Here is a 12,555-nt window from a genome sequence, read left to right on the forward strand (position 1 = left end):
TGAACATGATCTCAGTATTTTTCTGCACTTACAGTAAGAGCTGGGACTGCCCTTTGAGATGCATTTTGAAAAGGTTTTTTGGTTGTGGCTTTTTTTGCTTTTTTTTTTTTGCAATGTCTACAATTGCAGCTGAAAACATGCTGAAAGAATTCACATATTCTTGTAATCTTTTCTCTAACATTATCCTAATATAATAGATATACATAATACTTTCTCCTTACCTACAGTAAATCAATAAATTTCTGCTGCCTCGATAGTAGAAAACATACATTTTTGTAATCATCTTTGGGGTTATACAGAAAAGCAAGATAAATATAATGCATTTTTGTTCACAAAGATATTATATACTAAGGTTAAGATTTATAGAGAGATTTAGCAATCTACCTCTCATTCAAATTTCCTTTAGAATGTGGATAAATGAGGCTAAAATATAACTGTTTCAAAGGCTTTCCATGTAACATGTATTTTCTCAGAATGTGAAAAATTATTCAAGAGCTATTTTACTATCTTTTATGCATAACTAATGTACAAAACAAGGGTCAGGTCAAAATTCTCCTGCATATATGGCCACATGGAAGAGCTCTTCTCATTTCATGACATGAAATGGACATAAGAGTCTCTTCTCCTGCAGGAAAAATACTGTTTTGTACAATCATTTCTTGGTACCATTTTTCTTGAGGACTTACATTTTAAAATATTCATTTGGAAGACTTTTCTGAATCTTATTTAAAGTTTATTTCAATGGTCAAGGCGACCATATGGTTTAAGTTGGCTGGGAAGTCCTCTAAGGTGAACACTCCTTGGTTGACCACATCTGGTGCCTAAAAAGAGTGTAGACAGTTTTGCGAGTTGAAGGTGAAAGCATTGGATGCATTTTTCTCTCTTGAGCCTAAAAGCTCCCAGTTCTTGACAAATGGCCTAAAGCTGGATCTAGAATGGCAGGCTGGCTTACAGGTGCTCTTTTCTCCTTCTCTGTGATGTATGACAAATTTTTCTGTATTTCCATTTCCATGACTTTCAATAGACTGCAAGGTATCTCCTGAAAACAAGTCACTAATGCTTAATGCCAATTTACATAAATAGATCTTTAAAGTTTCTTAAATTCAACAGTTATTTGACTTAACTAATGAATGTGCATTTTAAAATACTGTCTGGTATTTTAACACTGGTAACAGGTAAGCCCTCATTTATGAACATGCAAACCCAGACCAGGAGCAAAGGAGGTCAGTATGTACACATGGACAGAAGTCTGTACTCGCTCAACCCTGACCACTGCAGAAAATGATAGTCTGTAATGAAAAGATCTTGGAAATCACTGGGTTTTCATAGCTTAATGCAGCTATCAACAGTCATCAACATGTAGCTCCCAGTTTGAACTTTACAAGGACCTTTACCGGAGCTATTGCCTGTCCCTAGTAAAGTCAGAGGTTACTTTCCAGCAAACTTTGCATTGTGATTCACTACTAAATACAGCATCTGAAGCAGCTGTATGCATGAACCCAGTGTGTGCCCAAAGTTCCAAAGTTTTGAGACATGAAAAACTGGGGCCAATACAGTTCATTAAATGGAAGTGCGCTGAGAAAGGAACGGTCTTCAGCTGGAAGGGACAAGTGAAAGACCAAAAGAGGTCAAAGTCTAAAGAGGAGGAAATCTGATGGGAAGTAGGAAAACAAAAGCAATGACAAAATGAAAAAAACCCCAAACCCAAACCATAAGGCAACAAGGAACAAATAAAACACTGAGAAAAAAGAAATACAATCAATTAAATGTATTGTGGTAAGAAGGGAAAGGAAGTTCCAAAGAAAATAGTCATGAAACAGGTTTATGAAATGACAACAAAGCTGTAACAAGACAAATGGGAAAAAAGAAATAGGAAACACAAGCACAATGGAAGCTTAGGTGGTTTTATTCATTTTAGAAAGATTTCAGAGCAGCCAATAATGCTAAACTAAAACAATGAAAATCAGTATCATATACACTGCGGTTTTGTATGTATTTTAAATGAAATGTAATCAAGATTTGGGTTTTGGGGGCCTCACCTAAATTACACTGCCTAGGAAGCTCAAAACCAGGGCCACTTCCAGGAACATTCTCAACTCTTTGGAACAGCCCAGCATCAGATTAAGATTTTTTACTTTTGTTGACTTTCTTTCAAAAATATTTCCACCAAGCAATTTTACTTAAATGTTTCTCAATCTAAAATTTAATCCAGCAGCTCTGTTCTAGTTTCTTATCACAAACAAGTTGGATTATTCCTTAAACTATACTTTAGTAAGCAAGAAATTGTGAGGTACAACAGTCAGTATTACAGGGAATATATTAAACACTCTTGATTTTTTAGTGATGAACAGCCCCATATAGCAATCAACATTTATACTGTTTTGCAGGTTTTAATGCTCTGGAGTTTTGTAGATTGAATGATAAATTATGTTCATGCAATAGGAAATTTAAGATGATCAAATTTAATTCTCTTATAAAACAATCAGATAACAGTATCTCTACGAAGATAATTTGGAAAATGAAGAAGGATAGTCTTGCAGTGAAGGACAGATCCATTTCCAGTTCTGTCTCATGTGAACTTGGCTCAAATGTCATCCAGCTTCAGGTTTTCTTAATTTCTCTGTGGTAGCAGGAAGTTAAGATTTGTAAGGACAGGAGACTTCTGAACAAAAATTCTAATGTGCTAATTTAACTCTATAGGTCTGGTTTATTTTTTGTTTGTACTTGTAACTACCTGCAGGTGGGCAATCAAGTTTCAAATATGAACACAGAAAAATACTGAGAAGAAAGGCAGAGTTAAGACTGTGCAGCAATTATAACAAGCACAAAGAATCCTACTATACATTTATCCTAAATGTTTGGTCTTCAAATACAAGTAGTACAAAGCATTTATTCTTTTAGCCTGTTTAAATTTTTTTGTTGGCAGAACATAATCTTCAACTCAAGACACTCAACTATGGGTAAACTGGGTTACATCTTGTTTGAATTTGGCTGCAGTTAAGTCTTTCTTCTTGCTCACACAATGCCAATCAAATCTCATAAATCAAAATTGAAAGTAAAATGGGTTTTAAGCCTTAGAAAAACTATATGATGATGGCTTTATCACAGTAAGTATTTACATTTAGCATTAAGTACACAGAACAAATGTATTTTCATGGAAAAGATATCTCTGAACAACTCTGTCATATATGCTACATACATATATAAAAGTGTACACACAGGGTATGGGTATACACATATACATATGAACATGGTGCACAAGTTGGCAGAGCTTACAGGCCATACTAGTATAAAATATAAAGTTACCAGTAATTTTCATCAGAGATAACACATACATAATGTAAGAATAAACACAGTAACCACTGTGAAAGCAAAATTTTGCTGATGGAGTATAATTTCTTGCCTGATTATTGCAGTTTATAACAACTGCAGAATAGTAAGTTATTTGGTTGTTATTCAAAGAATTTTTTTCCTCAATAAAACAGGTTATCACTTCAGCCTACAAATTAAAGTAAGCTACACATGCAAGAATGACCAAACCTGTTGGCAATATCTATTGCGGCCAGAGCATGAGTGCTCTTTGTATGGAAGTTAACAGAGTGGGAGCTAGTATACAAATAATTGTTCCCTGTACAATGTCTCATGTCACTCCAATTTAGCCAGCATGCAGCAACAGGAGAACTCACAGAGGCAGCTCTGCCTGACAAGCTGTCCAAGTTGAGATGATCACCTAAAGCCAGGAATGCTGTTAAATATTACTGAGGAATATCAGGTGAGCAGGTTTCTGTGGAGCTGGCATTCAGCAGTGACTCACAAGCTCAGACACATGAAAGCCAATTGCACACAGGCAGACACATCTACAGAACCTCCCTCTGTATCCCAGAGAGTTCCCTCACACTCTCTCAGGTATATGGCTCATTCACCATCCCAGCACATGCAAGGTTAGTCCTACTCACACAATCTCATGCAACTCTGTTCCTTTACTTTCATTCCATTTTCCTACTTTTTTTCCTATGCTGCTTATTCTTACAGTTTTTTTCCCCAGTATCATTTCCCCACAGTATTAATGTACAAGACTGCTTTTTGTTGAAAAGTCATTGGTGTTAAGTATGGAAAAAAATGATGAAAATACTTCAGTGGTTTGTTATTCCTCCATCACTTCTGCACTAACCCTAAGCCTGGGAATTAACATATCAATCTTATCAGCAGGTCAGAACACCTAACAGCCACTTACCTCATGCATCAAATATTACTGTTGTACTTACTAAGGTTTTGCTACCAACAACAGCAAAACAAATCAGCTCAGAGCTCTTGTCAGTAATTTTTGCATTCACTGTTTCAAGTATTTTTACAAAGTAAATATATAAGTATTTTATTTAAACAGAATGAACAAGCAACTGAACCATTGCACAAATAATGACTATAGCAATGCTCCTGCATAATACTATTAATTGCATTAATCTAAGAATTTCAAAGCCCATCCTCTGTGGGGTTTTGCTTAATGGGGTTTATGGGCAGTTTTGGTCCATGTGTTCCTTCATTGCCCTTGTTGCAACACTTTCTCCTTTTCTTCACCCTCAATACAAAATTTCACTTCCTCTCTTTTCCCTTTATATTTTTATTCCTACATTTTCTATATCTTCCTCTTGAGAGCACAGGCTCCACCTACACTGTCAGTTTCCTTCAACTTCAGTCCCAGATACCATCAAAATGTGCATCTTCGCCATTTGCAGATGAGAAAGTGTGATTTCAATATGGAGTGCACACTGTTCTGCTCCCTCCTCCAGTGTACACATGACATGTGAAATGCTTTTCACTTTAAGGGGTACAATGTGAGAATGATTCGGTTTTATCTTTCAAGAAAAGGGCTAAATGCTGGGAGAGGCATGTGTATTTACACATAGACACAATGGAACAGTTCCCTTGGCTATTAAAGTGAAAGTAAGAATTGGCATTTCCATTAAAAACCAATCCTTTTAATAACTTAGAACGAGATTGGCTTTGTTTATTTCAGTGCAAATAATTCCTGCAGAAAAAGTTTTATAGAAAGCATTTTTCACTCTTTACTCTTATGGGTATGCATACGATCATCACCAAAAAAGCCCACTTCTACTTTGCTTCCAAATGTATGATAGACAAATATGTGTAAAGATTAGCAACTACATGCATTGCTGTGCTGAAAAGAGTGAAAAATTCAAAATAAGAAACAGAAAGAAGGCTTCCCAGAAGTAATCCAATCTATCTCCTTTCAGGTTTTGAAACAACTTAATTATCAATGCAAAAACAGTTGTTGACTGTTTCAGACAGCTCTTTGTATAGATAAATATAACAGGCCTTTCCGTTTCCAGGACTGGCTTGAAAAGAAAGGGAAAAAACCTCCTAAGTTATAGGATACTTCTTGCATATTATATGATTTTAACAGATTTTTAGATTAATTTTCAAGTAGAAGGACACTACCACCCTGGAATCCCACCTAAGAACCCAGAGCTGACTGACATTTTTTGGGCATTCAAGAAAACAGAGTATTTTTCCTCAATTCTCCCTATTGAAAACAATGTATCAAGGGTTTTTTCTCATTAAAAAACATGGGATTTGTGGAATAGTTGACTGAACAGAGCAGGCCAACAACCATGGCTACATACCAAGTGTCAAGAAAGCTTCCTAGTGCAACTCCCAGTCCTGTCAGGAAAGGGACTTCTCTCAACAGCTCTCCTGAAGTCAAGAGGTTTTCATCTTTTTTGGAAGCCATAATAATATCAACTGGCAAATTACCCTTTTTTCTCCAAACTGCTAAGAAAATTCAGGTCACATGACTGGATAGAAACTACTGCACCACTGCAAAAGCAACCAGCTTCTTAATATACAGCAAGTTCAGGATGATCTACAGAACATGTTTCCCCACATAATTACCCTTCCAAGCATTGGAAAACCCTATATTAGGATGAAGGATTTAAAAACCCTGAAGAAATCAAGCATTACCAATTTCCCACCTTCATGTATAGGCTAAAAAAAAAAAAAATTGAACACAGCAGTTCTTTCCAATTTTCTGTTCTCTATGTCACCTTCCTTACATGTTTCTGGTGCTATCAGAGAGCCATTTGTTCAGCTGAGCAATGCATGATTTTCCAGCATCTCCCAGTTTTGGGAAGATGATTGTTGTGCACAAATATGGACACGGCCTCCGTATCTCACAGCTTCACTGCTATTCTTGGTAACACAAAAAAAAAGCTGATTAACTTTAGAAAAATCACAAAGGTGCAGAGTTTCCCAGCAGAATCTTCTTGAAAATCCAAGCAAGTGTAAGGTTTCCCTGAGACCAATTTGAGCAACATCCTAGACACAATGTTTTTTTCTACTGCTAAATTCTGATCTTTAAAGTCTTCTCTACAAAGAATCTGAATTCCCTCCCAACACTAAAAACATGTTTAGTCTTTGAATGAAGGGATAAGTCTATACTCAGAACAGCATTTCCCCCATTCCCATGAAAATCTGGCAGAAATAGCAGATTTTTAAAGAAAAAACGAAGAGAGACTGACAAACCTACATTACTCTGCAGTCTTTCCTCCTTCAAGAGGCACCACTGCCTTCTATATGGTATTTAGCTGAGACTTGCTTTGTTCAAAGAAATTCCAAGAGAGAACAGTAAGAGGCATACTGCTTGACCCTCATGCTCTGTCATATGTTAAAGGCAAGGGGAGGAAGACAGGAACTCTTCTCCCTGTTCAAGCTAGTTAAGGCAGTCAGTGGAAAAAGCAGAGACAACAGCAGGCACTGTACTCTGGGTCTTCTTTGGGTTGTAATTTTGGCAATTCCCAATCAAGTTCAGGCTGCCTATTTGCAAGGATGAGACGCATCTTGTAAAACCTTTCACTTGAAGGTCACTAGAAAGATGCAGTCCATTATAAAAGGGTTCATGCGGTGTTGCTGCAGCAGCTGATTTACCTCTTCAAAAGCACCAGTGCCACCTTATTTGAAGGCTCTTGTTGAGTGTATTATCCAGATTCAAGAACAGTGGGCAGAGAGAAATAGCTATACCCTGGGATCAGACACTTTTCCAAAACTGGGGCAGAGCAACTTGACCTAGAACCTAGAAAAACAACAGATTTACTACAAGCTGGAGAAGCTCCTCTTGTTTCTAAGATCTATATAAATAGAAAAGCTACAGTGCAATGTAATTACAGTTGTAATGTCTGTTACTGTAATTACAATGCTAGTCAAAGGCTTTGGAGTTAACAACAGCATTAGGGCACACAATCAAACAGTGAAATGGAATGAAAGATAGAAAATAAAGATTATCAGAAAAATAACTGTTATTGTCAAGCTTCAGAACACAACAACCACAGCAAGAAGTTAGGAAAATGCAACAGAAACCTTGGTGAGGAGTTTTAAAGTTAAAAGCATTTAGTTTGGCACTTAGTGTGCCAGCATCCACTGTCTGCCATAGTATCCATACTTTTTCTTTCATTGTTAGATAATGAAAAGAGGTTGGAAATATTAGACCACTGTGTGAATACTTCTACTTGAACTCACAATCATGTTTGTACTTTAAGATTTAGGTCCTGCTGTAGCATGACAGTTTCTTACATTGCTCACTTTGTTATGAGCCTGTACAACTGAAAGAAATAACAGGTCCAGTAAAATATGCAATAATACTTAAAACAGATGTTGATGTAAATTCCAGTAAAGAAAAATATTTGTTTCAATGTATTTGCTTTCTTAGAGGTTATTTTTCTCATATTGCACAATTACCATATTTAAAAACAAAGACTATTAAGGATGAGTTTGTTTATAAAGCAGTAAGAGGTGATTCTGTGAATGTGTATCAATGAACTGAATGTTCTGACTTTTAAAAAATTCTACTGCTTCATGGGACACAAAAAATTATCAACTATATGGGGAAGAGAGGGGGAGACTATCAGACCTTTCATCTTACTCTGTAAATTTCACTGTGTTGATGCAGTCCAAATTATATAAACTGTTGAGCCAATTCTGTACGGTTTCAACAGGAAAAGAATACTCTTCAACCTTTGAAATATTACATATCAAAATATTAATTTGGCTCAGTACTTCAAAAACAAAGTCAGAGGTCTGGGAATGTTTCTAGCTTCTTTTAAAGCTTTTAACAACATTATTTATATTTATTTTCCTACTGATACAATGGGATCAAGAGGCTGTTGTGCCTGGGAGAAATGCATCCTGCAGGTGAAACAAACTGCTAATTTATAACGTTAGAAATGTGGAGTATTATTTCTATTCCAGGTTAACAGACTTACATGATTTTCTGTTGGAAATTTTCAGTGGCTGAACCTGCACTTCTGGTCTTCTTAATGCAAATCTCCTATAAAATGGGAGGTGGTGGGGAAAAGACACAAGCTCCTCAGTTTTCACTGCAAATTTGGGATTAATAAACACTTAATATCATGAGACTATTGCAAAATATACAGAAGATTTTATAAGAAATTAACTTAAAACAATGCAATCTATTCACAATCTAAAAAAATTAAATCTTGCCTAAAATTTTTGTAAGCTCTCCAAAACCTGCTGCAGTTCTTATTCCTGCATAGTACATCAGTGTGAATGCAGATACTTATGTGCTATTTTCCATATGTTTTTTCTTTCAGTCTGGATCAGTGTAATCCTATCAGTTTTTGTCATTATTAATTCTAGCCAGAGAAATAAGGAAATCCAGAGTATGTCAGCAACATGTTTCCAAGTTAGTTGTCCTGCTGCAAATGCACATTTATTGTACCCATGTAATCTGTGAGCACTACACACGCCAACTATGCTAAGTTAACAACTCACCAATAAGTCTCTTCTCTTACTGTAAAAAATAATGGAATTATGCTTCTCAGTAGCTCACCTCTCCTGGAAATGCTTTGAAGGGATCAAGCCTGCTCTGGGATTGGCATCACCTTCATGTTTGGCTTGCCACCAGGTTGCATCATCCTGGCTCATGATCTGAAGGACATCTCCTTTTCTGAAAGCAAGTCCAGCTTCTTTACAAGGAATTGCTTTATCTTCATTAGGATCATAGTCAAATAAGGCTCTGATAAACATCTGGAACAAACAGTGTTTGATCTTTAGAATCAAATATTAAATACAATCCAAAGGTATCTTCCTCTTCTGTTTCTACTGTTCAAGAGCAATGAACTAAATAATGTAAATATTTACTGCTGCCAAACACCCTTATGGATGTCTAGCACTGGAAGTTCATATGGGAATGTTCAACTCATTGCTTCTGCAACTGCAGTCTCAGTGAAGCAAAGGCTCTGTGACTTAAGGCAAGCAGGCCTTGGCAGGTGCACAGTGTGCCCATATGAGGAACAGAGGAGAACATACTGTTAAACCAAGATGCCATCAAGTGTCTTCTACCTATGAACGATGGAAGGAGTACTTGGAGCCAAGCCAGGTCCTTGCAGAAGGTGGAAGATTACTTGTCAACTACACAGCTGAGAGTTCAGGCTCAAGAACCATGTTACAACCACTCATAAGTTCAGCACCTGTGTACTGAAGTACAGTGTACAGTACATGTACAGTACTGTCACTTTACAAAAGTGGTATAAATCACATTATTGGTTCTGTCATCCAAGCAAAAAATACACTTCAGTATAACAGTTACTGCCATGGCTTCTGAAATAATCTTGCTTACCTTGCCTTCCTTCATTGGCATTTCTTCCTTCACACTGGGTATAATTTTAAATGTAATGGCTCCTTGAGACTGAGCCTGGTGAACATTTGAAAAGAAAATACACTTAGAATTAAGCTAATATTTCAAAGAAGTCTTAGAAGATAAAGAAATTCAAATGAATTCAAAAGAATATAATGAGTCTATCCCCTCCCAAGCATGATCTCTGGAGATTGACAACTTCACTTAACTGAACGTTGTATTATAAATTTAAAATACCCACTTAATATGCTTGGGTTTATTTGCTTCTCTGGGTGGGCAGGTGGACTGTTAAAAACTGTGACCTGCATGGTTCAGAGGTCCCATTTCTGTACTGAAGGCAGGAGAAAATGCTACAGCTTAAATGTATGCATATTAGAAGCAACTGCTGGACTCCTGGCACAGTTTGGACATCCCTGGAAAAATCAAACTAACATTTCATTTTTCAAAAAAAAAATTATAGAAAAATTCGAACAGGCTTGTGCCATATTTATTATATAGAGCTATTAGGGGTGGGATTTATTCACTTGGCAACTTTAAGAAACTAGAAAAGCAAAACATATTTGAATAGACGTGTACTAAATGGAAAAAAAGCCCCGCGCTATAAATCTTAAAACAAGTTAGCCATCAGCAACCACCTCATCCATTCATCTTTCCCTATATCCCACTTAAAGTGTGTCTGGCTGCATTTTTCTTATTAACCACAGTATATTCCCACTGCCTCAGTGACATTTTGCTATTGAAGGAAGTGCTAATCAGTTGGAGGCTCTGCTACTATTGCATGCAGCCGACAAGTTTCATAAAACGAGCAGAGTGCAACAGCCAGCCAACGATTTAAGCAAAATGGAAACAGGCCTGTCCACTACCAAGCGAGACATTCTTCCGCCGCATGTCTGCAATCCAAGGCTCACTGCTTGACAGGCAGCAGCCAAGGTCTCACTCCACCCGCCGTAGGACTGGAATCAATAATTTCGTTACTTTTGAAACAAGCTCTAACTAGCTTTTGATATTTATATGGTACCTCAAAAAGGTAAATGGGGAAATTGTTCACACCTTTTCTAGTGGTATTTTTTTTCTAGACATTTTAAATTATTAATTTTTGAAGGAAACTATGGTTCTGTAGGGAACGTGAAAGCATAAAGCAAGAATGAATATCAGCAGGCTAGCACTTGAATGATCTTTGTTCCTGAACCAAAACTGTGAGACAGCTGCCCAATTCAGGAGGACAGCAAGGTATTTATGTCTGGAAAACCCTACAGCATGAACAATGGAGCTATCATGACCCTCATCAATTTCTTTGATGTAAAAAAATTAAATATTTCTGAAAAAGTCTAAATTACTTAATTTTCAATAGTGTTTCAATAATGAGAAATCAGTCTGGCTTTAGAGACTGTGCAGTTTACAAGAGAGTAGACAGAATAATATATATGGCTATATACTGTAAATCAATGTCATATAAAATCTTCAAATACCAGTTCTACAGTCTATCTAGTACCTGTATTATTAATTAATTGTCACATGGAGTGACAATGAGTTATTAATGAGTTATTAATGAATACATTTAATATAGTTCAAATTCAACAGATCATGATGGGCCTTAAAAACTGTAGATTATGAAATGAAGTCTGCAACATTCTGCAACATATTTATGGCAATATTACTGTCTTTAACTCTTCACAAGTAATCTATAATTGCATATATATGTAAAGCATGGAAAATCACTCTATGAGAAATGACAGGTTTTTAAATTATGGCACTGGAAAAAAAGCCATTATAATAGAATAAATTTTTTTTCTAAGAAATACAGTAGAAATCATAAGTCTCATTGTTTTTTCTTAACTTTCCTAAATTAATTTTAAAATGTTTCATATTTACCAAAATATGTATTATTTCTTCAGGCTTTTTATCATCTACGGGAATTCCATTGACTTCCCTCAGCTCATCACCAACATGAATAAGCCCTACAGAAGAAAAAGAGAAGTTGTGAAACTGTAGCTATGTATTACACAAAAATTGCCATTAATATTCAGCTTGTTTCTTCCTTGTCCACATATGTTAAGCTCCAATTTTCAAACACTTTAAGCTCTAAGATAAAAACAGGAATATATGGTGAACATAACAGCTACTGTCCTCTCAAACAGATTTAATAAAGTGGTTGGTTAATTCACCTCCCTGTCTTCCTCCTAAAAATTAGTACCACCTTCTCTGCAACTTTTCCAAACTTTCATGCAGATGTTTGAAAAATATCCATGCCAATTCTTTTTCTACTCTTTTTCTACTCTGCTACTTTCTTAGTGCTACAGAGGTAGAACTGGTGCAAAGAGCACTACGGCTGGGAATGCTAATTCGTGGCACAAATGTTTGCTAAGCTATCTATGTATCTATCTCTCTCTCTCTAAGATTTACTCCATCATTGCATCTAAGGGTGAAACACAGCTGTCCTAGATTTTCTTCAGTGAAAAGAGACACCTTAATGCATGATTCAGAACTTCTTGCTTAAGTTTTTGCAGACACTGAGCATCCCAAACTAAACAAGGATGTGCTGTAATTTTGAGAACTAGCAGCTGAAACTCCAAATGGATGTCCTAATATAAAATAATGTCAGCACCCCAAGTTCCTCCATCAGCAGGTTGGCATATGTCTCCATGGAATGATTCTTGGGGTGTCTGACACAGAGACAGGTGTAGGACTTGATGATCTTGATGGGTCCCTTCCAACTCAGCATATTCTATGATTTATAAACAGATGCCATCAATTGGAAACAAGTCATGATATATATAAAAACCCCTCTGTATGCACTAAGTCAAAGACACCTTGCTGCAACTGAATTGGGGAAAAAAAATCAGCATACTTTCAGCAGTATTGAAATATCACTTTGGAAAACTGTTCAG

General features: G+C 36.4%; 1 protein-coding gene across 1 annotated transcript in view; it reads right to left on the reverse strand.

Moving 5' to 3' along the window:
• Positions 1 to 12,555, reverse strand: part of MPP7 (MAGUK p55 scaffold protein 7) — a gene marked incomplete at its 3' end in the record, with an annotated part of 139,940 nt that overhangs the window by 21,713 nt on the left and 105,672 nt on the right. The window contains exons 8-11 of the mRNA XM_084216419.1: positions 11,540 to 11,625; positions 9,650 to 9,724; positions 8,861 to 9,057; positions 8,274 to 8,338 (exon numbers count right to left, since the gene is read on the reverse strand). Coding sequence (XP_084072545.1) covers positions 8,274 to 8,338; positions 8,861 to 9,057; positions 9,650 to 9,724; positions 11,540 to 11,625 — 423 coding nt within the window. The remainder of the gene's footprint in view (positions 1 to 8,273; positions 8,339 to 8,860; positions 9,058 to 9,649; positions 9,725 to 11,539; positions 11,626 to 12,555) is intronic.

Source organism: Fringilla coelebs (assembly GCF_963513975.1).
Source record: "Fringilla coelebs genome assembly, chromosome: 1".
NCBI lineage: Eukaryota > Metazoa > Chordata > Aves > Passeriformes > Fringillidae > Fringilla > Fringilla coelebs.